The sequence below is a fragment of the Rhinopithecus bieti genome, unplaced genomic scaffold (genome assembly GCF_001698545.2).
Source record: "Rhinopithecus bieti isolate Rb0 unplaced genomic scaffold, ASM169854v2 scaffold_5191, whole genome shotgun sequence".
NCBI lineage: Eukaryota > Metazoa > Chordata > Mammalia > Primates > Cercopithecidae > Rhinopithecus > Rhinopithecus bieti.
In genome coordinates, this window is record NW_016804727.1 from 1,034,756 (window position 1) to 1,061,745 (window position 26,990).

At 37.9% G+C, this 26,990-nt stretch overlaps 1 protein-coding gene across 2 annotated transcripts in view; it reads left to right on the plus strand.

Moving 5' to 3' along the window:
- CDK6 (cyclin dependent kinase 6) overlaps positions 1-26,911 on the plus strand; it is a 239,117-nt gene extending 212,206 nt beyond the window's left edge. The window contains exons 5-7 of one of the 2 annotated variants that reach the window (XM_017870303.1): positions 8,186-8,236; positions 13,590-13,725; positions 16,513-26,908. In XM_017870303.1, the coding sequence (XP_017725792.1) occupies positions 8,186-8,236; positions 13,590-13,725; positions 16,513-16,659 (334 nt within the window). In that variant the 3' untranslated portion in view covers positions 16,660-26,908. Of the gene's footprint in view, positions 1-8,185; positions 8,237-13,589; positions 13,726-16,512 lie in introns of both variants that reach the window. The other variant, XM_017870304.1, reaches the window with a different exon arrangement.
- Positions 26,912-26,990: the final 79 nt, after the last annotated feature.

Consider the following 26,990-nt stretch of genomic DNA (forward strand, 5'->3'; position numbering starts at 1 on the left):
CCGGTTTGCCTGGGACGGAGAGGTTTCCCAGGACACAGCATTTTCAGTACTGAAACCGGGACAATCTTGGGCAAACTGGGCTCGTTGGTTACCCTATTCCTGGGCCCTCTTCTACCCAAATGACCAGGTATTGAAGAACAACAGTGCTAAGGTTCCCACTCATGAACGAATTCCCTGGTAAAGCTTTGCCTTCTCTCCCAGGAAGACACAGTATAAAGCAAGACTAGGAGTTGTGAGACAGAATAAGTTTATTACGGGGTATGGTGAGGTTCTAATTTGGTTGAGTGATATCTGTAGTTCAGAGTTCTGCTGCAGAGTGAAGGCAATTGATAAGCCCTGAGCCCAGTTAATAATCAAAGCCTCACTAATTAATCAATGGCACTAATGTTGCCAGGTGTCCCTGATCGTCTCTAATCTTCTATTCTGTCTCCACACCACACCGTCACCCTTGCTCCAAATGACCTCCCAGCATGTCGTCATTAAAGTTTTTCAATGCTAAGCCCAATTTAAAGTATAGTGAGTATTATAGCTAGAATTTCCACAAGGGAGCAGGAGGGTTATCCAAGCTCTGTGGTTATATGAAGAGATAGAAGACAGTATTCCCCGGAGTGTTGAGCCTGCGATATCTGACTATTAAAGAAGCCAAGGGGGACAGGGGTGATTCCATGGGGGCACCATATCCTTGACTTGCCTCCAATTTGTTAATAACACTAATATAAAGTTTTTATCCTTGCAAATTGTAGCTTCCTAAGTTTGACTCAGATTTATTTTCCTCTTTCTAAAACTTTCTTTCAGTTGCAAAGTTATTCAGTACTTGCTAGTCGCCTGACTTCACAGTTAGAGTGAGAATTAAAATGCAATAATGTTTTAGGAACCCAGCCCTTAGAAAGTGCTAAATATATCATCGTTTCTTTCCCAGCCTTAACAATTCCCCTGAACAGTGTGATTGGAGAGCAAGAGATAAGGGAGGCTTTGGAAGGGAAATAAATAAATAAATCATGTAATTTGGCAAGAAAAAATATCCAAAAGTATATAAAATAAAGAGTTGGATCCTAGTCACAGAAAGACAAATCACATTCATTGCTGCTATAGTGGGCAAGGATGTGCCAGCCCAGCTTTTTAATTTTAAAATTATGGAAGGTATATTGTATTCAGTAATGGGAGGAAGGATGTGTTACTGACTGAATGTTTGTGTCCCTTCCAAAATTCTTACGTTGAAGCCCTAACCCCCATTGTGATGCTATTTGGAGATGGGGCTTCTGGGAGATTGTTAGGGTTAAATGAGGTCGTGAGGATGGAACTCCCATGATTGGATTAGTGCCATTATAAGAAGAGACACCAAAGAACATGCCCTCTCTCTAGCCACATGAGTACATAGCAAGGAAGTAGGTACAAGCCAGGAAGAGGGATCTTACCAGAAGCCTAAATTGTTGAGTTACCATGCTGGCACCCTGATCTCAGGCTTTCCACTGTCCAGACCCACAAGAAAATTAATTTCTGTTGTTTAAGCCACCCAGATTGCAGTACTCTGTTATTGCAGCCTGAGCAGACTAAGGCAGGAAGAGATGACATGGAGAAAATAGAAATGAAATTCTTTGAATATTTAAGAGAAATAATTATTTCTTGCAAATGGGAGATACTCGTTCAATTTTTGTCAGTGATTAGAGATGACTTTTCATCTCAATGACCACTTAGTCTTATTTTAGTCATATATAAAATTGACTCAGTAAATATATTAATTTGTGAGTTTTGTAATGTTTCAGAAATCTGAAGTAGTTTGGTGAGTTCTAGTTTAATTTTGATCCTCAATTTTGAGTTGAAAAATGGTAGGGTTTGTCTCTCTGCTCTCCCTCTCTTTCTTTCTCTCCCTCTCTCTCTAGAGGAAGTTACTCATAGTCTAGTAAATATGAGCCCTCTGTGGATAAATAAATTATTCACATCTGGTAACAAGGAAAAATTAATTCAGCTATTTATTTTTAAGGAAATTACCAGACTCATAGTCCCTCCTATGGACAGTGATGCCAGCACACACTCTAACTTGTGTTAGAGACACAAGTCTTTCCTCTAAGTGGCACCTCCCTTCCCTGGCAGAGGGTTTTTCCTATCAGTCTCAGTCTCTGTGACGGAACTTCGTCTCAGATTCTTCTTTCTGCCACAGTCTTTCCTTCTCATTACTTGGGCTTTAAATTGTTTTTTTCTGTGCTCTTTCCTACCAGCCCTTCTCCCTTTCTGGACCAGTTTTACTTCTTCAAGTGCGTCTTTCCCCTCCCCACCCTCCTTAATCCTATACTGTTTTGCCTTTGCTACACTTTTTTTCAACACTTCTCTTTCTTTGTCTTCCAAGGAGACCATCCCTAGCCTGCATACCTGGCTGAAGCAAGCACTGGAGGGCAAAGTTCCTGCTGCTTCTGTGAAGGTTTTTGCAAGGTTTTGGATATAGGAGAATAATTGTTAGCCAGCCCCAGTTTTTAAATACACATTATTTGCAGGCAGATATTGTCTGGTGCCACAGACAGATTAAAGCATAAACAGATACAACAATATAAATTGGATTTGGAGTTGGCTCTTGGTGTGTATACATCTAATCATATATACATATCTCTGCAGATACACCTGCTTGCACTTGAGTTACCCAGAGATGAACCAAGGAAGTGAATTTTGAGACAGGAGGAGCTGAAGTTGAAGGGAAGAAGGGACAGAAATCCTTCTTGCGGGGAGGAGCAATAACCACTCAGCATGTATTAATTGAGTTCCAATTATAGCCAAACTGGGCAGTAAATTAAGTACTCTGAATACAGAATCAAGTAAGGGTTGGCTGTGTCCTCAGAGAACTTCCAGTTTGTGTGTAGAGACCAACAGGTAAACAAGTAAACAAGTATAATAGAGTGCATTAGTATTAAAGTAGGGAATGAAGAGGTGAGATGAACAGATCAATATACATTCAGTATATGTCAAGAGGCAATGTTGTCGGGTTTTTTCCTTCTGATTTTAAAACTAATTAACATGCATAAAATGCAGTATAGAAAAGCAGAAAAATGCAGAAAACAAATCATTCATCATCTCACCATCCAAAGTGAAGCATAAGATAATAGTTTCATACCAGTCCTTTTTTTTTTTTTTTTTTTTTTTTTTGCATGCATAGACATTTTTGGTTTATTATTTAACCCTAATCTGATAAATCAGGTGTTTGGAAAGATTCAGATCATAACAATAGATTACCAAAACTTGTGAAGCACATGTCTCCAGACAAGTACTTGATTGAATATATGGTAAAATGTTTGTCACTGTACTTTAATACCATGTGCTTAAGCCTTTCATATATGTAGACCTAACAGTTTTCCTAGCAGTTTTTTTTTTTATTTATTTTTGTGTGTGTGTGGATGGGTTCCAAATTCTTAGCAGTTTTTTTACCCTCCTCCTGAATCTGTAATGTTTGCTTGGAAATATAATTTCTTAACCAACTTTTTTAACAGCTCTATCAAAATATAATTGATAAAACCACACAATTCACCAATATAAATAGTACAATTCAGTGTTTTTTTCAGTTTAGCGTATTCACAGAGTTGTGCCACTATCACCACAATCAATTTTAGAACATTTTTATCTCCCCAAAAAGAAACACCATACCCATTAGCAATCTGTCTTGGTCAGCTTGGGTTGCTAACAAAATACCATGAACTGGATTGGCTTATAAACAACAAAAAGTTATTCCTCATAGTTCTGGAGGCTGGGAAGTCCAAGATCAGAGCCAGTATCTGGAGAGGGTTCATTTCCTCATTCATTGATGATCGTTATCTTGCTGTGTCTTCATATGACAAAAGGGACAAGGGAGCCTTCCAGGGTCTCTGTTATAAGGGCACTAATCCCTCTCTTGACATAATTACCTCCCAAAGGCCCCCAGTTCCTAATGCCATCACCTTAGGGATTAAGATTTCAACACAGGAAATTTTCAGGGGCATAGACCTTCAGTCTGCTAACAGTGTTCCCTCAAATCCCCTAGTCCCAGGCAACAACCAGTCTACTTTCTGATCCTATAAATTTACAATGTCTATATAAATGGAATCATATTATGTGTGGTCGTTTGTGACTGGCTGCTTTTACTGAGCATAATGGTTTCAAGGGTCCCCCATATTGTCTCAGTACTTCATTCTTTTTATGACTCACTGATACTCCTTTATAAGTCCATACCACATTCTGTTTATCCATTTATCAGTTGATGGACATTTGGATTGTTGCCACTTTTTGGCTATTATGAATAATGCTGCTATGAACATTCATGTACAAGTTTTTATGTGAACCTGCATGTTAATGCTCTTGGGTATATACAGTTAGGTATGCCTAACTACCTTTTTTGCAGATTATTCTTTCCCAAATTTCAGTGAAATGTTTTACATAATTTTATTATAAAAAGAAAATATTTAAAACTAAGTCAGTTACCTTCTAATCTCCTCTCCCCACCACCTCCATCTATCTCATTCTGCCAGACTTTACTAATAATATAATACAAACTTAAAATCATGCTTCTCCTTTCAAATCATGTTCAGACTTCCATCAAGTTCTGATCATCTTCTTCTAAATGTCTTTGCATCTCTAGCCATTTCCTTGTCCCACCTAGTTGAGGCCCTTGTCTTCTTACTTGTACAGTGACTTCCCAGTTGACCTCCTTGGCTTGGTTTCCATCCCCTCTTATTGACTTAGTAAACCCCTGCCAAATTAGTCTTTCTTAAACACTTCTTCTGTATTGCTGTTCATTGAAGTCAGACAGATCAGCTTAGCCACATACTCATCTGTGCTTCCTTAGATGTTACTTTACTTCTCATCTGTAAAAGCAGGTTAATCAAACCACCTCCTAACATTCTATTAAGATGAAATGATGACCACGACTTCTGTCTCCCACTGGTAAAATGAGGTAAACTTCTACTCAGTGACTCTGCATCTGTATATCTTGTCTCATTGTCTCCTGTTATGAATGTATAAATATATATTATATATCATGACTATTACATTATATATATTACATACATTATAATTATATACTTTAAAATATAATTTATATTTTATATATTTGTATTTCTTAGTATCTCCCAGCACCAATTACAACCATATGTACTTAGTGGGTGATCAGTCTATTAGTGTGTACTAAGTAGATCAGTTAATTGATTTTCTGCTTAATCCACTTCTTTGAATAGATGGTAATTGCAAGGTGATAAGTTAACAATTTTAACTTAACTGATAACAACTCTAGAATGGAATATGAGAATGAGTATAAAATAATAGATATTATCCAGTAATATTTTTTGAAAGATCACTTTATGAACATGGAAAATTCCTCCACTAATCAAGAAAAATAGCCGTCAAGGCATAGCTGCAGGTCAAATACAGGTTACAAAGGTGTTCTATAGGTTAACCCATGACTTCCTTGTCTTTTGAGTACAATGAAAGTATTGTAACTAAATGAAATTTTTCATCCCCCATTATGCGTGAATCATTTCCTTTCTATAACAGACATACCAGTATACGCTTCTCATCTGTTAAAAAACACACCCAACTTCTCAATGTTGTTTGCCACTGTTACTGAGATTACAAATGATACTATGCATTTTTTTAGTTGTTTGTTTAAAAAGGCATATAATCTGAAACTTAGTCCCCTTGGTAATTTGACCTGAGAAAATTTATCTCATTGATAGGCTTGAATACTTGTTGAGGGTTTTTTTTTTTTTTTTTTTTTTTTGCAAAACTGCATACAGGAAGTGATACTGCCAATTCAGAATTAATTAATCTTTATTGAAAAATGTGGCATTCATCCTTTAGAAAATTCTTTTCTTGATAAAGTTGTAAGATCTGTAACATGTAAGCAATATATAGTGACCCCAGAGGAAAGACTGTTAGACTTAAATGTGACTTAGACCTCACCACATAGTGGCAAATGGTTCCTTCCTTTCTAGTTCACCATTTGAAATACTTTACGTGATTATCTGGGTATAATATTGGCCAGGAAGAAGAGAGATGTCTCTCTCTCTCTCTCTCTCTCTCTCTCTCTCTCTCTCTCTGTGTGTGTGTGTGTGTGTGTGTGTTACCACTTCATTGTAACTCTGCTATAAGCTGGGCATTCTAGTAGCTGAGATATATTCATAATCTCACTTAGTTGATCCTATGAGGTAAGTGTCATTATTTCCATTTTACAAATGAAGTAACTAAGTCAAAGAAATTAAGAGACTTTCCTTAGATCATATAGGAAGAAACAGCTAAATAGAGATTCACTCCCAGGACAGTCCATCACCAAATAGGCCCTTTCCCTAATCAAAAAATTTCTTGAAAAATCAACATGTTAACTAAAAAGAAATAAAAGGAGAGGGGAATATTGTGCCCTTAATTAACTCATGTAACATCTCCAGTAGTCAGTTTCCTCATCTGAAAATAGGGATGATAATACTACTACATTTCTCCTGGAATTTTTGTGAGAATTAAGTGAGATTATGTTTGGGGCACTTGGCACTAGGCCAGATACAACATTCATGCTCAATAAATTATAGTTGTTAAGATTCCATTTTTTGCCTTTTTTTGGAAGTTTTAGAAAAAATTTGGACGTCTCACCTTGTCATCTTTTAAGACCTGTCAAGATGTCTTTTAGAACCCAACTGCATGATTCTTTATGAATTTGGCTGCATTAGTGATGTGCGGGTGTCTTATATTAGTTTTATAGGACTGCCACAACAGACTGGATTGCTTAAACAACAAAAGCTTATTTTCTCATAGTTCTGGAGGCTGGAAGTCCAAGATGAAGGTGTCAGCAGGTTTGGTTTCTTCCGAGGGCTCTCTTTTAGGCTTACCTTCTCATGGTTCTCACATGTTTATTTCTCTGTGTGCATGTGCATCCCAATATCTCTTTGTGTCCAAATGTCTTCTTCTCAAGGAAAACAGTCAGATCATATTAGAGCCCACCCTGTCTTATTTTACTTACTTGTTTAAAGGTTCTATATCCAAATACAGTTAAATTTGGAGATCTTGGGAATTGGGCTTCAACATGAATTTGGGGGAAAAAAATTCAACCCATCACCTTGCCATAAGTAAATTCTTTTCCACTGCATTTGGAAATAATTATTTTCAGGAATAGTAACATGAATAGAAAGTATGGTTGAGAAACATTAAGGTGTATTCTAACCACTGAAATGCTATGACTGCAGGATTCTCCATATATGGCCATATATAGTGAGTTCATTTATTGTGCACAGAAAATATTTAAGAGTTCAAGATTAAGGCTCTATAATTTGATATGTAATATAAAAAGAAATATCACACCTGATAATAGACTACAAATATTTTTAATACATTAGTGTTGAAAATTACCTGTTTATGGCATTTGTTGAGGAAGGAATTAAGGAACGTTTACTTGTACCACAGGTGTATGCAAAATCAAATAAAATGTTTAGTAACTGCATCTGTCAGAGTAAAGCTGTATGGCAGGGATTTATAGGGAAACCTAGAGAAGTCTCCTCCCTCAAGGGGCTACTTGATCTTCTTGGGGAAATGCCAGAAATGTCACAAAATGACCTTTTTTAATTGCCAGTTAAATGCTCAATGTAGACAAGGAAGGCTGTGTGTTCGAAGCAGACAATTGCTTCTAAAGCCCAGAGTTAAGATTTAGAACGTGTAATAGTTAGCTGCCATAATATTGGAAGGAAGAAAAATGGTATAATTAGAAATATAGATCCAGAGGTGGTTCACTGCAGCATTGAGGACAAATGAAAGGAGAGAGACCCATGAGGAAGTACTCTGATAGCAGAGTAGTATGGAAAGAGTGCTCTGAGAAATTTCAAAGAATCCTACCTATTTATGGTTCGAGACTAGGATGGTGGTATGTTCCACCTTGTCACGAAGTTAAGCAGATCTTTGAAACCTGGAACTGAATTTGATGGTAGCACTGTTGTTACAATGACTGCAAATAGAATGCCCGTGATTGTAAAACATGGAATTCATCTACCACCAGGTATTCATGAGAGATCCTCATCCATAAGTGAAATGCAGGGAAAACCTTCACTTACCAAAGGAAAAATGTCTCCATTTTTTTATTTCTTCCCAACCCATAAAGAATATTTTGCTTCCTGTTAAACAATGATAATGACAAATATGATTGAAATGTAATCTGAGAACATTTCTTGTTTAAAATGTGTCTTTATTCTTTTAGGCCTCTTTTTCGTGGAAGTTCAGATGTCGATCAACTAGGAAAAATCTTGGAGTAAGTAATAACTGTAATTTTACATCAGTGTCTATAGCATTAAAACATTTACAGTGACTTTCCTCTGACATGCATATCAAGTGTTTATCTCTTGTCTTTCTTACTTCAAGCAGCTGCTGCAGACAGTGTTACTATTTGTGTGGTGAGTGGAGACATGGTAGAAGTGCCGTTTTATGCAGAGCCCTAACTGCTCTGCTCTGGAAGCTTGTATGTTGCTTGTGTGGATCTTTTTGCTGCTCCTGTTTCTTCATGTGGCTGAGCTCCAGTTCTTTAGTTCAAATACATTCTCTGCTTGTGGTCATTTCAAATGCACCCACCATCAGAGATGGGGTGCCTGGTGGCGAAGTACCCATCCTTGTCCAGTGAGCTTCCTGTCCCCATTGAGTATCCTTGGTCACCCAGGTTGGTTCTGCGTTGTTTTATTTTGTTTTCCTGGGCAAAGGATGGTATGCTACACATCTCATTTTTCTTCAGAGCACCAAAATAGAAAATGAGAACCCTAAGTCTTTGGCAAAATAACTCTGCAACTTTGAGAAAGTCATGTAACACACCCCATGAAAGGCTTACACAGTGCCTGGCACATAGTAAGCGCTTTAAAAGTTATCTATTACTGTTGTTATTAGAATTCATCATTGGTGGCGGGCACCTGTAGTCCCAGCTACTCGGGAGGCTGAGGCAGGAGAATGACGTAAACCTGGGAGGCAGAGCTTACAGTGAGCCGAGATCGCACCACTGCACTCCAGCCTGGGCGACAGAGCGAGACTCTGTCTCAAAAAAAAAGAAAAAAAAAAGAATTCATCATTAATTATTTAACCTTTTGGTTCCTTAACTTCATCTGAGAAATGAAACTCTGACTTAAATTCTCTATAAGATCGTAAATAAAATTAAAAAATAAAAAAAAAATTCTCTATAAGATCGTTTCTTGTGCTCAAATTCTTGGGTTTCAGTTACATAGCTCCTTGATGATTTACATAGTTTCATTCGTGTCTGCATGTTCATGCATGTGAGGGCATGTATGCATTCATGTTTCTAGAATGTAACTGGGGCGCTTCTTCTCACAAAGCACACAGTGTGGCATCCTTTTTTGGGTTTTTGGGTTTGCAAGGCCCGCCCGAATTGGAGTGGAGTAGGAAGAAAAGTGGGAGTTCTAGACCAAAAATAGCCCTGATCTTTGGTCTGTGACATTTTATAGGAATCCCAGTGATTTTTATGAAATTCGAAGTCTGTAAGACTGCAAAAAAAAGCACCCCTAAAGAATAGATTTTCATACCAGCACTGTCTACTCAAGCATGACTACTTAAAACAGTTAATAAAACTGGAACCTGATGTTGTGCTTTTAGTGACTGGAAGCAGCTAGACTTCTGTTAGTGCCAGTGCCACTGCTGAGTCAGAACATAGTAGCTTAAGGGCTGAATAACATTTGCTAGCTTTTTATGCCTGTGGGCTTCCTGGGTCCAGGGCAGCTGATGCTACTGCTCCTACTACTGACCACTCCATATACAGTAGATAAATTCAACACAAAGCCTTCATGTTACCCCTGCTTCTGAATGGCAAGTTCTTTAATCAGTCAGTGATGAACTCCCATCTATTTTCCCCATGACTGTTGAATATATTTTGTGTTCATGTGATCTTAAAGAGGAATCTGGGGATCTCAGACATACTAATGACCTTCTGTTAAAAGGAAAGAGAATCTTGACTGAAGTCAGCTTGCCAGGCCTTGAAGGTCATCACCTTCTTTCCCTTATTTATACTACCTGACAGTTGTGTCTATCTCCAGCACTGATGTCTGCAATCTTGTTAACATTGTTAGTACCCCCTTAGTACATGAAGCTAGTGAAATGGACCAGAAGGAACATTTGACCAGCATGTTTGACCTGCCTTCAAGGAAAAGCCAGTTCTACTTTTGGCAAAGTCCTGACAGTCGTAGGTTGCCAACAGAAAAGAAGCTGTAGAGTTCTATGGTTTGTGCCTTTAGATTTTACTCTGTGGTTTCTGGCATTGTTTCATCAAAATTATGTTCTGTTTCCTCTGAATGGATTACCTTGCCAGAGAAGAGGGACAATGCTGCACCCTAGTGTCGCTGCTGAAGTACTTGAAAAAATATTTCTGTCTCCACCATCACTGCCATTTATAGATTTTGTGCCCTGTCAGGCTTGCCAGTATAAATGTCAACTTTTAAGACTTATATTCAGCTGTCCAAATAGCGGAATTAAATGCAAGCATTTTTTAATGGTCCTATCAGAATTTCACAACACATGTATATGGGCCATAAAAGTTTATATTGAACATGAAACTGAATTTTTTTTAAGGAAAGCCATATTCACATCCTCTTTTTTTTTTTCCTTTGGAGACAAGATCTTGCTCTGTTGTCCCAGCTGGAGTGCAGTGACACGATCTTGGCTCACTGAAGCCTTGGCCTCCCTAGCTCAAGTAATCCTCCTGTCTAAGCCTCCCAAGTAGCTGGGACTACAGGCACAGGACACCGTGCCCAGCTAATGTTTATATTTTTTATAGAGACTGGGTCTCACCATGTTGCCCAGGCTGGTCTTGAACTCCTGGGCTCAAGTGGTCCACTTGTCTCGCCTTCCAAAATGCGGGATTGCAGCCACCCCACCTGGCCCATGTTCACATACTGTTAAAGGGAAGAACATTTCTGTGTTTAGGAAGATTTAAGCCTTCAAGTAATAGCAAGTATTAAAAGTGAAACAATAGTTTTAGCCTGTGACATCTTAGAGCATTTTAAAAAACAATGTCATAGCTAAATGAAAATAAAATACTGGAATAGAGAGAACAGAACTCACTCTGGGCTCTGTGAATGAGCGCGCTATCTGTGACTTTGGCAATTCATTTTATGTCTCATTTTCAGTTTCCCCATCTATAAGATGAGACTAATAACACCTGACTTATATGTCTCAGGAGATTGTTACAGGAATCAGAGGAGGTGATAGACTTAAAGTTTTATATATATAAATTGTTATGTGTTTGTTTAAAATTGTATATAAAATTATATAAAGTTATGTGTACATGTACATGCATACATACAGAGACGTCCTGTTTCTCTGAAGGCTTTTGGCATTCAGTTGATCATATACTTGCAAGATTTAACTCAGTGTAGATATATTCAAAGCCACAAATAAAAACATTTTAAATATTTCTAGGAGTTATTAATGTAATCAATTTCTAGGTGACTGGTGAATATACACAAAAATATTGATATACATAGACCTGAAAACTAAAAAAGAATGAAAGGAGATTTTAAAAGATCTCTAACAAACATTCTTCATTCCCTCCTCTGCCCTGTCCCGTCATATCCAGACACTTACTTACACATGCATTTCTTTTCATAATTAATAGTGGTATTTTTGGTTTTTTTTTTTAACTTCTATTGTAGGCTTTACTATTGAACAAATCTATATATTGTTCATTGTTATTTCTGTTTATTGGTTCTAGTAAATATGTCCATTAATCTTCCTTTGCCTCAATAATGTAGCTCTCTCAGTATGCCAGATAGAGGCAGAATTACAGTGTCTTTCCCCAGACACCCAGGCAGAGAAGCCGTGATGACAGGGGTATCTTCCCAGCTGAAGTCTATGGCCTGAGCTCTGTGTAGGTGAGGGAAGGGGAAATAAAGTGCTACAGATCTTGGGACCTGTACCACATCTTCCTGAAATCTGGAAGTACATTCATAAGAACACCTCTTCCTGGGCTTCAGTCCCAGCAAGTATAGGCCAAGCAGAAGACCCTAATTTCTAACTGTAGTTAAAATTATTTGGGCCGGGCCAGGCACAGTTGCTCACACCTGTAATCCCAGCACTTTGGGAGGCTGAGGTGGGCAGATCATGAGGTCAGGAGATTGAGACCATCCTGGCTAACATGGTGAAACCCCGTCTCTACTAAAAATATAAAAAATTAGCCAGGTGTGGTGGCGGGCACCTGTAGTCCCGGCTACTCAGGAGGCTGAGGCAGGAGAATGGCATGAACACGGGAAGTGGAGCTTGCAGTGAGCCGAGATTGTGCCACTGCACTCCAGCCTGGGCAGCAGAGCGAGACTCCATCTCAAAAAAAAAAAAAAATTTATTTGGTCCAGTATTTGAATATAACCCATCCACTAAACTATGATTTTATTTTTAGTTCAGAGTTAATACAGTCTGTGTGAGAAAGAATTCCCTGCATCCTCTGATTTTCTTTGTTCAAACCTACTTATGACCTATATGTAAACTATAAATAATATCTATACAATATATAAGTTATGTAAGTCCATTGACCCATTAATATTTTTAAAGAATATTAAGTTATACATAAATAGGATATAAGCACTTCATATTTTAAGTGTGGTAGTGATGTATTTCCTATGCATCTTAGATGAATAACAACATTTTCTAACTATAATAATAATTGACAATGTATTGATTGATATTGACTGTGTGTGATGTGTATCAGGTGCTGTGCTACGTACTTTAAATTATAAATTTATATATTACTATAAATTTAAATAAACTATAACTGATCCTCATTACAACTGTAAGTTATTATCATTGTATACATAAAGACACTAAGGGTCATAGATGTTAAGTAATTTGTCCTTACCTGCCAGTAAGTGGCAGGTGCAGGATTTGAACCCAAGCCTGCCTATTTCCAAAGCCTGTGCTTTTTATCACTTACTGTTCTTTCCACATTTCTGATCCCAGAATGGTTTTCAGGGGAAATATAAATAATAGTCTTTTAATTTACTGTTTGCTCACTTTGGAATACCACAGACCTCCTTTTATAAAATCGTGTTTGTATAATACAGGACTAACAAACGTTTTAGCCTCATTTTTCCTTCTGATTCTAATGTATATATTTAATATTTAGGGAATTACTCTTTAACCAAAAATGCAACCAAATTGATATGTTAATAAACCATGTTGGATGAGCATCATAAAATCATGTCAATACTGGGGCGTTCGATCAAAACACAGAAAGCATTCTTGGACATTAAGGAATGTATATACTAGTATGGGTCTCCTCTGAATACAATAAGTCCTGCTTTGTCACTAAGTCAGGGCTTACTGCCTGGCAATATATCTTCTATTTCTACATCACCCCTTACATTTAGTGTCTGCTACCAGAGCAATCTCTTATCTCCTCCCAGTGAATTTTACAATTCTTCTGTGAGATTACCCTCTACCCCATGACACCATATTGCGGTAGGACAGAGATAAACAGAGACCCTGCCAGTCATAAAGTGAAGGTCTCCTGGGACTGTCTCCCCCATGCCTCCCCCTTAGATTTTGCCTTTCTCTGGAAATTGATGAGAAAACAGCTTCTGCATAGCAGCTAATGTTCATGTCTATGTGTGGTTCTTTTGTAGCGTAATTGGACTCCCAGGAGAAGAAGACTGGCCTAGAGATGTTGCCCTTCCCAGGCAGGCTTTTCATTCAAAATCTGCCCAACCAATTGAGAAGTTTGTAACAGATATCGATGAACTAGGCAAAGATCTACTTCTGGTAAGTTTTTGTGATGTCAAGCTGGTCTGCACTGTGCCAGTGAGACACCTGCCCTACCCAGACTGGGTGGTGGTCACAAATATCAGTTCAGTAGCTGCTATAGGCATCACATGCCACAGCCACGTGGGGCAGGAGGCGACAGTCCCTCCAGAGGTTTCATTTTCACACTTGTAGCAGCTGGTGGCTTTTGATTCTGGAATGTCTTTCTGATCCACATTTTTTTAAATCTGCCATCTTTGAATGTTTATTTCGATGCAGCTTTAGAAGCCTCTCAATTCACTTTGACATATGTTTCTTTAGAAGTAAATATTATGTTTCCTTGCTTACAGTTTCATGCTACTTTAAGTAATTTGTCATTTTAATGTGCCTTTTGTTAAATATCCACAACTTTAGGGAGATGTTTTTCCAAAAGAACTATATAGCAATACTTCTTCTAGTTGCTGATTTATTTAATAAGTATTTAGTGTGCTAGGCACATATAAAATACCTCACTGAAAATAAGGACTTCTGTGCTCTGTTTGAGACTCATAATACTTGACCATATACTTAATTTTCTATACCTGGAGGCCAGAACAATAGGTAGAAAAGTGTACCTGTTGGGCTGTTCTTGATGTCTGAAACCCAATGAGTAATGAGTGTATCCTTTACCTCCTGAATTAACAGCCTTTGATATCTGCTTCTGCCCATGGGTGAAGCACAGGTCTTCTCCATGTGTCTCATTCTGGGGCCCATGCCAGAGAGGCAGCAGCTCCCTGGGGCATGTTTTTCTCATAATAGAAGGTGGATGCTCCAAAAGGGCAAGGAGAAATATACAACGCCCCTGAAGGTCCATACTTGGAAGAAGTACCTGCCACTTTGCCCATGTTCCATTGGCCAAAGCAAGTTCCATGCCTAAGGCCAACTTGAAAGAATGCTCCCCCTATGGTGAGAGGGGAGAGAAAAGAGGGAATGTACTAAAAGTTATCCAGTCTACCATAGTATCTAACTCTTGACACAACTTTGTGATTCCAGAAGCTCATTTTATAAGTAAACTGTTTGGCAATTAAATTAAATTTTCTTGCAGAAACAATATTATTAACACAAGGTTTTTAAATTAATTCTCAACCCAGCAACCTTGTTCCTGAAGTAGAGCAATAATAGAACTTAAACACCTGTTTTTAACTGTATTTCTATAAGACAAAGTGTATTAAGACTTCCAACTTGAGATTCTCCTGCACCCCCACATTTGGCTAAGTCGTTCTCCTTCTCTCCACCCTCTTCCCAGCTTTAAGCCATCAATGTAGCTGTGAGGAAAGGGCTTCCTCTCACATAATCCTCTAGAGACACGTCTCTGTATCATGAACATATTCACACAGCTCTTTTCTCTTCTTTCCTATGTCCTGGAGATTAAATTAGCTGCTTCCTTTCCTAATGCCATTACCTAATTTTTCTCCTTCTTGGACTCTAGGAAAAGAGAACTCAGGATCAGGAATTTTGCCCCTGCTCTCCAGTCCTTTGGGAATTCAGCCCTTGCAAAGCTTTTCTAGAGATATTTATTGCTGTTAGAGACAGTTGGAACCTTTCTACAAACAAGCTCTTTCTTCCACTTGCCCTTTAGCTCTTGATGTTCAGAAGATCCTATAGGGAGGCTAGCAACCATGGACTGACTGAAGGGGAGCTCAGGATAGATCAGATTTCAGAGGACCCAAGAATTTGCCTGAAATTACACATAGAACTTTCTGTTTGTATTTGTTTTTAAGCTTTCGATGGAATATTAGAGAGGTCCCTAATCCAGTTGGAACCTGACTAGGACTGTGAGCAGGAGTCCTATTAATATCATGGTTATGCAGACCTCTTAAGTGGAAGAGGTCTTCCATTAACCATGATAATGTAAAGTCTGTAAATTACATAGAAGACTGGAATGCACAGACATTTCATATACTCAGTTCACTTTAGGATGGAGAAGCCAATGTGGCTTTCCTGCTACTTGTGAACTCCTGGGGCAAAGAGGAGGTCTTACTCATCACTATTTAGTGCTTGCCACCTGCTAGGCACCCAGCAGGAGGCGTTGGTGGAAGGAGAGGAGGAGGATTTGAGTAACAAGATTACCTGAAGTCGGGGTGGAAATGAGACTGAAATTAGGGACACATTCTAACTAATTTAGGTATGGACAGTTTGGGAGTAGAGACTGCTGCTACTGCAAATATTTCCCTTTCCCTCCTTTCACATTCTACCTCAGTAGCCCAGCCAAACTGCCCAAACCACTTGACTAGGACCAGGAGCTTCTTAAGTACAAGCATCAGCTCATTCACCTTGGTAGCCCTACACTTGAGCTGTCAGCCTGGAATAGAGTTTAGTGACTCAAACTGAATCTAATGGTCCCCTGAGAGAGCTACTGCTAGCCATGTGGCACCTTGTTATTAATTAGAAGGAAGATATCCCTGCCTCTGAGTGGTGTAGCCTTGGGGCAGGGTAAGAAGTTGTGGTGAAGACTCCAACTGTAGCACTAAGTTTGCTAGCACTGGAAGAATTACTAAATAAAGTTATATGCATACTTTAATGGCTTAGAGAGAAATCTGGGCAGGAAACAGTCCATAGTCACCCAAAAGGGTCTTCTCCTGAGGGGCATTTTATACATTAGGGATATATGTGAGTACTGTCTCCATATTATTTAGTGTCCCTTTAAATAAATACTCATTCCCATTCTAGATGTGCTTAACATGACAGTGAATAAAGGGATAACTCTGTAAGTACATTATTTACATTGATGTGTTGTATATCAACCAATTACTTTTTTCTTTATTACAGAAGTGTTTGACATTTAACCCAGCCAAAAGAATATCAGCCTACAGTGCCCTGTCTCACCCATACTTCCAGGACCTGGAGAGGTGCAAAGAAAACCTGGATTCCCACCTGCCGCCCAGCCAGAACACCTCGGAGCTGAATACAGCCTGAGGCCTCAGCAGCTGCCTTACGCTGATCCTGCGGAGAACACCCTTGGTGGCTCAAGGGTCCCCCTTAGCAAGCCCTGCAGAGCTGTGGAGGATTGCCTGTCTGGAGGCCTTCCAGCTGCCGTCTTCTGGACAGGCTCTGCTTCTCCAAGGAAACCGCCTAGTTTACTGTTTTGAAATCAATGCAAGAGTGATTGCAGCTTTATGTTCGTTTGTTTGTTTGTTTGTCTGTTTGTTTCAAGAACCTGGAAAAATTCCAGAAGAAGAGAAGCTGCTGACCAATTGTGCTGCCATTTCATTTTTCTAACCTTGAATGCTGCCAGTGTGGAGTGGGTAATCCAGGCACAGCTGAGTTATGATGTAATCTCTCTGCAGCTGCCGGGCCTGATTTGGTACTTTTGAGCGTGTGTGTGTGTGTGTGTGTGTGTGTGTGTGTGTGTGAGAGAGAGAGAGAGAGAGAGAGATTCTGTGATCTCTTAAAGTGTTACTTTTTGTAAACGGCAAGAACGATTCAATTTTAAAGACTCAAGGTGATTGATAAATAACAGGCATTTGTTCACTGAAGGTGATTCACCAAAATGGTCTTCTCAAATTAGAAAGTTAACCCTAGAAAGTTAACCCCATGTCCTCAGCATTTCTTTTCTGGCCAAAAGCAGTAAATTTGCTAGCAGTAAAAGATGAAGTTTTATACACACAGCAAAAAGGAGAAAAAAATTCTAGTATATTTTAAGAGATGTGCATGCATTCTATTTAGTCTTCAAAACGCTGAATTTACTTGTTGTAAGTCTATTTTAACCTGTATGATATCATGCTTTATCATTTCTTTTGGAAAATACCCTGTAAGCTTTTTATTATTTGCCATAGATTTAGGGAGTGTATCTCAGATAGATTTTAAAAAAAAAAATAGGAAGCCTTTATTTCCTGGTTTGAAATTCCTTTATTCCCTTTGTTGTTGTTGTTGTTGTTGTTGTTGTTGTTGTTGTTTGTTGTTATTTCGTTTTTGTTTTTAGGAATTTGTCAGAAACTCTTTCCTGTTTTGGTTTGGAGAGTAGTTCTCTCTCTAACTAGAGACAGGAGTGGCCTTGAAATTTTCCTCATCTATTACACTGTACTTTCTGCCACACACTGCCTTGTTGGCAAAGTATCCATCTTGTCTATCTCCCAGCACTTCTGAAATATATTGCTACCATTGTATAACTAATAACAGATTGCTTAAGCTGTTCCCATGCACCACCTGTTTGCTTGCTTTCAATGAACCTTTCATAAATTTGCAGTCTCAGATTATGGTTTATGGCCTCAATTCTGCAAACCTAACAGGGTCCCATATGTTCTCACTGTAATGCAGTCCTTCTACCTGGTGTTCACTTTTGTTACCTAAATAATGAGTAGGATCTTGTTTTGTTTTATCACCAGCACACAGATTGCTATAAACTATTACTTTGTGTTTTACATTTTTATAGAAGATATTGTCCGTGTCTTTATCTGAGGGTATGTCTTTAGCTATGTTTTAGGGCTATACATTTACTCTATCAAAGGATCTTTTCTCCATCCCCCAGGCTGTGCTTGTTTCTAGTGCCTTGTGCTCACTCCTGCTCTCTACAGAGCCAGCCTGGCCTGGGCATTGTAAACAGCTTTTCCTTTTTCTCTTACTATTTTCTCTACAGTCCTTTATATTTCATACCATCTCTGCCTTATAAGTGGTTTAGTGCTCAGTTGGCTGTAGTAACCAGAGGACACAGAAAGTATCTTTTGGAAAGTTTAGCCACCTGTGCTTTCTGACTCAGAGTGCATGCAACAGTTAGATCATGTTTAGAGTTAGGATTTTCAAAGAATGGAGGTTGCTGCACTCAGAAAATAATTCAGATGATGTTTATGCATTATCAAGTTGTACTGAATTCTTTGCAGCTTAATATGATATAAGACTATCTTGAACAAGAGAAAAAACTAGGAGATGTTTCTCCTGAAGAGCTTTTGGGGTTGGGAACTATTCTTTTTTAATTGCTGTACTAAACATTGTTCTAATTCAGTAGCTTGAGGAACAGGAACGTTGTTTTCTAGAGCAAGATAATAAAGAAGATGGGCCATATGAATGTTTTCTACTTTCCTTGTGACAACATTGATTATGTGTTGTCAGTACTATAAATGCTTGAGATATAATGAATCCATAGCATTCAAGGTCAGGTCTACTCAAAGTCTCACATAGAAAAGTGAGTTCTGCCTTTCCTTTGATCGAGGGTCAAAATACAAAGACATTTTTGCTGAGGCTAGAAATTGAGTTTAAAAACTCATGCACTGATTCATCATGAGCTTTTGGTTAGTATTCATGGCTAGAGTGAACATAGCTTTAGTTTTACTGTTGTAAAACTGTTTTCATAAGTTCACTCAAGAAAATGCAGCATTTCTGAACTGGAATTTTCAGCATTCTTTAGAATTTTAAATGAGTAGAGAGCTCAACTTTTATTTCTAGCATGTGCTTTTGACTCATTTCTAGGCAGTGCTTGTAAAGAAAAATTAAAGCACAAACATTCTGGCATTCAATCGTTGGCAAATTATTTTCTGATGACACAGAATGAAAGGACATCTCAGCCTCTCTAAACTTTGTAAAAATCTGTCCCCAGTTCTTCCATCGGTGTAGTTGTTGCATTTGAGTGAATACTCTCTTGATTTATGTATTTTATGTCCAGATTCGCCATTTCTGAAATACAGATCCAACACAAGCAGTCTTGCCATTAGGGCATTTTGAAGCAGATAGTAGAGTAAGAACTTAGTGACAACAGCTTATTCTTCTGTAACATATGGTTTCAAACATCTTTGCCAACAGGCAGGCAGTGGTGAACTGAAAAGGGCGTTTTGCCCCAAGGTTACACTGAAGCAACTCATAGCAAGTAAAAATATTGTGACAGATTTGAAATCATGTTTGAATTTCAGAGTAGGACCAGTACAAGAATGTTCCTGCTAGTTTCTGTTTGATGTTTGGTTCTGGCGGCCCAGGCATTTTGGGAACTGTTGCACAGGGTGGAGGCAAAACAACCTACATATAAAAAGAGAAAAAGAGAAACTTGTCCATTTAGCTTTTATAAGAAATCCCATGGCAAAGGGTAATAAAAGGACCTAATCTTAAAACACAATTTCCAAGCGCTTGTAAGAGCCCTATAGGTTGGAGCCTCCCACTTTCTCCCTCCTTTGAAGTGGATGGGAACTCAAGTTGCAAAGAACCTATTTTGGAAGAAAGCTCGGGGCCATTTCAGCCCCCTGTATTCTCACGATTTTCTCTCAGGAAGCACACACTGTGAATGGCAGACTTTTCATTTAGCCCCAGGTGACTTACTAAAAATAGCTAAAAATTATTCACCTAAGAATAGAATCTCAGCATTGTGTTAAATAAAAATGAAAGCTTTAGAATGCACAAGATGTTCCTATCTTAAATAAAGCATGTTTCTTTTCTACAGAGAAATTTATAGTTTGACTCTCCAGAATGTGGTACTATTATCCATCTTGATGAGAAAACTCTTAAATAGTACCAAACATTTTGAACTTTAAATTATGTATTTAAAGTGAGTGTTTAAGAAACTGTAGCTGCTCTTTTAAAAGTAGTGCCTATTAAAGTCAGTAATGGCAATTATTGTTCCATTGTGGAAATTAAATTATGTAAGCTTCCTAATATTATAAACATATTAAAATTCTTCTGTCTAAAATACTGCTTTTCTTTTAAGTGACAATTTCACTATTCTTATGATAAGCACATGAGAGTGTCTTACATTTTCCAAAAGCAGGCTTTAATTGCATAGTTGGGTCTAGGAAAAAATAATATTAAAAGTTAATATGCCACCATAATTACTTAATTATGTTAGTATAGAAACTACAGAATATTTACCTTGGAAAGAAAATATTGGAATATTATTGTAAACTCTTGGATATTTATATAATTCAAAAGAATGCATGTTTCACATTGTGACAGATAAAGATGTTATATGATTTCTAGGGCTTTAAAAATTATTCATAAAACAGTGGGCAATAGATAAAGGAAATTCTGGAGAAAATGAAGGTATTTAAAAGGTAGTTTCAAAGCTATATATATTTTGAAGGATATATTCTTTATGAACAAATATATTGTAAGAATTTATACTGAGGTCATCTGGCAACTGTAGGATCAATGGTCAAAAACAAATGTTATGGAGAAGCTGTTCCAAGCAAACTAAATTATCTGTACGTTTTTTCTCATTTCAAGGGAAGAGGCAGCCACATGAAGCAATACTTCTTACACATGCCTAAGAATGTTCATTGAAAAAATAAAATAAATTTTAAAAGGCATGTGTTTCCTATGCCACCAATACTTTTGAAAAATTGTGAACCTTACCCAAAACCATTTATCATGTCCATTAAGTACATTTGGGCACATAATTAGGAAGATATTTACATGTTCCTTCTCCACAGTGGAAAAACTTATTGAGGCTACCAAAGCCTGGCAAGAAATGTAAGTCCTCAGAGTAATTAAAAATGCTGTTTTCCTCAAAAGCATGAGAAACTAACATTTTCATTTCTTATTGACTCCCTTTCTATATCAATGCAATTCACAACCCAATTTTAATACATACCTATATCTCAAGCATTTCTATCTTATACTTTTTCAGAAAATAAACCAAAAATAATCCTTTGGCCTCTCTATCTTCTGATCTTTGTAAGTAACAGAAATGTAGAAACAGAAGGGCTCCAATTTTTACATGTTTTTTCTCAACTAGTCTTTCTGGGAATTTTTGTTTATTTTCTTAATGAAGTACCAAACAGCTTTTCAAAATATTTTCTATTTCTTAGTATTCCCAGGAAGTTAACAACATTTAGATAAATGAGTAGAAGTGGACTTCCTTCAACATATTGTTACCTTGTCTGTCCTTAGGAAGAAAACAAGAGCCACCTGAAAATAAATATAGGCTCTTTTCAAGCATCTGCTGAAATACTATTACAGCAATTTGAAGTTAATATGGTAGGAAAGGAAGGTGGCTTTTCTTGCAAAAGTCTTTCTAAACATTCACACTGTCCTAAGACATGAGCTTTCTTGTTTTATTCCAGTATATTCCACAAGGTGGCACTTTTAGAGAAAAACAAATCGGATGAAGACTAAGGTACTTCTAAAAGAGATTTCATTCAAACTTTATTTTTCTGTGCATATTTAACTCTTTCCTAGCACTTCTTTTTTGGGATGATTAATAGTCTTTATAATGTTCTGTAACTTCAGTATTTTACTTGTTACCTAGGTTCTGAACAATTGTCTGCAAATAAATTGTGCTAAAGGATGGATAATATATCCATTTTGATCATTTAAGTAAAGAAAGCCTAGTCAATCATTTAGTCAGGAAAAAAATTTTTTAGGTACCCAATTACCTTACTTTTCTAGATTAAAACAGGCTTACTTACTAAAAAGGCAGCCCTCATCTGTGAACAAGGTAGCTTCGTCAGAAGTATAAAACTCCTTTAGTGGCTCCAGTTAAAACACTCATACTCTCTCTGCTGCTTTCATATTCCCTAGCATGGTGGCCTTTCAACATTGATTAAATTTTAAAATGCTAATTTAAAGATCAGGTGAGCAAAATGAATAGCATCAGTAATTCGGTAGAGAAAACTTTTGTCTGAAGAATTGCTATATTGAAACAGAGCCCTTAAATACCAAAAGACCAGGTAATTTTAACATTTGTGGAATCACAAATGTAAATTCGTAAGAAGCTCTAATTAAAAAAAAAAAATAGGTCTAAGTATATGAGCATAACAACTTAGGAGTGTGTCTACATACTTTCTTCACTTTTGAAGTTTTTTGGCAACTTTATCTATATTTTTTAAATTCACAAGTCTACTTAAAGACTTCTTATCCCCCAGATGATTAAGTTAATTTTAGAAGTCACCTTCCTCACAACAGTGTCACTTGAAATTTAGTAGGGAAAGATATTGCAGTATTTTTCAGAGTTTCCTTAACACAGCACCACAGAAAACAGCTTATTCCTTATGAGTGGCAGACACTCGACGGTGCCTGCCCAACTTTGCTCCAGAGTGGCAAGCAGATGAGTCTCAGTAATTCATACTGAACCAAAATGCCACATACACAAGGGGCAGTCAGAAACTGACTGAGAAATCCCCCGCCTCATTCGCCCCTCTACTCCCAGGAACTAGAGTCCAGTTAAAGCCCCTATGCGAAAGGCCGAATTCCACCCCCGGGTTTGTTATCACAGTGGCCAGTCTGAACCCTACTTGCTCGCGTTCAAAACTTGACTCCCACTTGAAAGCCTTCCGGGCGCGCTGCCTCGTTGCCCCGCCCCTTTGGCAGGAGAGTGGCAGTGGGCGTGGCCGGGCTGGGACCCCGCCTCCCGCTCACCTGCCGGTGCCTGAAATTATGTGCGGCCCCGCGGGCTGCTTTCCGAGGTCAGAGTGCCCTGCTGCTGTCTCAGAGGCATCTGTTCTGCAACTCTTAGGAAGAAAAATGTCCCTAGAAGCAAACGGGTGTCTTCTGTGCATAAATAAGTACAACACAATTCTCCGAAAGTTCGGGTAAAAAGAGATGCGGGCTGCTCTGTGTGAAGCTGTCTACCCCGCATCTCTTAGGCGCTAAGCTCAGTTTTTGTTTTTTGTTTTTTTTTTTAAGAAAAGATGTATAATTGCAGGAAATATTTTTTTATTTTTTTATTTTCCATCATTCTACATATGTGATGGTGAAAGATATGCCTGGAAAAGTTTTGTTTTGAAAAGTTGTTTATTTTCTGCTTTGTCTTCAGTTGGCAAAAGCTCCGAATTCTTTAGTTTCCCCTTTCTTTTCTCTCTTTTTCTTTGTTAGGTAATTAAAGGTATGTAAACAAATTATCTCATATAGCAGGGGATTTTCATGTTGAGAGGAATCTTCTGTGTGAGTTGTTTGGTCACACAAATAACCCTTTCTCAATTTTAGTAGTTTGGATTGTCAAATGTAGGTTTTCTCAAAGGGGCATATAACTGTACATATTGACTGCCAAGAACTATGACTGTAGCACTAATCAGCAAACAAAGAGCCACACAATTATTTAATTTCTAACTCTCTGTGGTTCCTAGCGAAATTCCGTTGATGTGCTTAGGTTAAAGTTCTGAAGATACCCGTTGTACTCTTACTTGAAAGTTTCTAATCTTAAGTTTTATGAAATGCAATAATATGTATCAGCTAGCAATATTCCTGTGATCACCAACAACTCTCAGTTTGACCTTAAAGTCTGAATGATAAAACAGATTCCAGCGGTAATACATTTCTTGAACCTCCCAGTGCATTATATATCTTTTCATTCTGATCCTGTGTTTGCAAAAATATACACATGTATATCATAGTTCCTCACTTTTTATTCATTTGTTTTCCTATTACCTGTAGTAAATATATTAGCTAGTACATGGAATTTATAGCATCAGCTATCCCCAGGAACAGCACCTGACAGGCGGGGAATTTTTTTCAAGTTGTTCTACATTTGCATAAATTATTTCTATTATTATTCATGTATATTATTTATTTCTGAATCACACTAGTCCTGTGAAAGTACAACTGAAGGCAGAAAGTGTTAGGACTTTGCATCTAACGTTCATTATCATGGTATTGATGAACCTAAGAAAATAAAAATTAGACTAAGCCCCCAAATAAGCTGCATGCATTTTTAACATGACTAGTAGATTTGAATATATAGATGTAGTATTTTGGGTATCTAGGTGTTTTATCATTATGTAAAGGAATTAAAGTAAAAGACTTTGTAGTTTTTATTAAATATGCATATAGTAGAGTGTGAAAATACAGCAAAAATAAAAACTAAAAGTAGAAAAGCATTTTAGATACGTCTTAATTTAGGAACTGTGCCAGGTGGCCCTCGGAATATATTCCAGGCAGAGACCAGTGCCTGGTGGTGCCTCCTCTTGTCTGCCCTCATGAAGAAGCTTCCCTCATGTGATGTAGTGACCTCATAGGTGTCATGTGCAGTAGTGGGAACAGGCAGTACTGTTGAGAGGAGAGCAGTGTGAGAGTTTTTCTGTAGAAGCAGAACTGTTAGCTTGTGCCTTGAGGCTTCCAGAACGTGTCAGATGGACAAGTCCAAGTTTCCATGCATCAGGCAACTTGGCTGTGTATAGAAGCAATCCAGCATGGTAATAAAAAGCAAGGATTGCCTGTGTCATTTATTATAAAATAAAAGGGATTTTAACAACCAACTATTCCCAACACCTCAAAAGCTTGTTGCATTTTTTGGTATTTGAGGTTTTTATCTGAAGGTTAAAGGGCAAGTGTTTGGTATCGAAGAGCAGTATGTGTTAAGAAAAGAACAATATTGGTTCCCGTAGAGTGCAAATTAGAACTAGAGAGTTTTATAGGATTATCATTTTGAGATGTGTTAAAGTAGGTTTTCACTATAAAAATGTATTAGTGTTTCTGCATTGCCATAGGGCCTGGTTAAAACTTTCTCTTAGGTTTCAGGAAGACTGTCACACACAGTAAGCTTTTTTCCTTCTGACTTATAATAGAAAATGTTTCGAAAGTAAAAAAAAAAAAAAAATCTAATTTGGAAATTTGACTTGTTAGTTTCTGTGTTTGAAATCACGGTTCTAGAAATGTAAAAATTGTGTATATCAGATACTAATCTAGGCTGTGTGAACCAGCCCAAGGTGACCAACATCCCCACACCTCTACATCTCTGTCCCCTGCATCTCTTCCTCTCTACCACTAAAGTGTTCCCTGCTACCATCCTGGCCTGTCCACACGGTGCTCTCCATCCTCCTCCACATTACGGACCACAGGTGTGCCTTTCTAGGCCTGGCCACCACTCCCAACTTGACCTAGCCAGATACATCTAGAGATGGTTCCTAATGCTGGGCACAGACTGTGCTCATGGCATCCATTAGAAATGCCTCTAGCATCTTTATGCATCTTGATTTTTAAACCAAGACATTGTACAGAGCATTCAGTTTTGGCTGTGGTACCAAGAGAAAAACTAATCAAGAATATAAACCACATTCCAGGCTGCTGTTTTCTCTCCATCTACAGGCCACACTTTTACTGTATTTCTTCATACTTGAAACTCACTCTGCTATTTTCATATCAGGGTACAGACTTATAAGGGTGCATGTTCCTTAAAGGTGCATAATTATTCTCATTCCGTTTGCTTATATTGCTACAGAATGCTCTGTTTTGGTGCTTTGAGTTCTGCAGACCCAAGAAGCAGTGTGGAAATTGACTGCCTGGAACACAGTCTTACAAGAATGTTGGCAGGTGACTTGGTATCAGATGTTGCTTCTTCTCTGTTCTCTGTATACAAGATTGAGAGTTACCACACTGGCCTGTCAGGTCCACCCTGTGGGTGCAGCACAGCTCTCTGAAAGCAAGAACTTTCCTACCTATTCTAACATTTTTGCCCTCTAAGAAAAATGGCCTCAGGTATGGTATATACATAGCAAGAGGGGAAGGGCTGTCTCACTCTAGCAACCATCCCTCCATTCCACACAGAAAGCCCTCTTGAAGCAAAAGAAGAAGAAAAAAAGAAAGTTTATCTCTAAGGCTACTGTCTTCAGAATGCTCTGAGCTAAATGCTCTTGCTCCCTTCCCAAGAGGCAGATGAAAATACAGGCCAGTTTATCTAGACCCTTCCCATCTGAAGAGGAGGATAGAAAAGTAGGTAAATATGTAATGTAAAATATGTCATTCAAGGACCACCAAAACTTTCATGAAGTACCCTATCATTAAAATCTGTTTTAAAAGTAGCTCAAGCAAGGGATGCTTTGTGACCCAGGGTTTCTGAAGTCAGATAGCCATTCTTGCCTGCCCCTTATTCTGACTTACTGGGAAAGGGAGAACTGCAGTGGTGTTTCTGTTGCAGTGGCAAAGGTAACATGTCAGAAAATTCAGAGGGTTGCATACCAATAATCCTTTGGAAACTGGATGTCTTACTGGGTGCTAGAATGCAAATTTAGGTATTTATTGTCAGATGATGAAATTCATTGTTTTTTTCAAAATTGGTGTTGAAATATCACTGTCCAGTGTGTTCACTTATGTGAAAGCTAAATTGAATGAAGCAAAAAGAGAAAATAGTTTGTATATTTGTCATACCTTTTGTATTTCTTACAATAAAATATTGGTAGCAAATAAAATAATAAAACAATAATTTTAAACTGCTTTCTGGAGATGAATTATTCTCCTGGCTATTTTCTTTTTTACTTTAATGTAAAATGAGTATAACTGTAGTGAGTAAAAGTTCATTAAATTCCAAGTTTTAGCAGAATGTGTGTGTGATTTTTTGTTTGTTTGTTTGTTTTGTTTGTTTTGTGTGTGTGTGTGTGGTTTTTTTTTTTTTTTTTTTT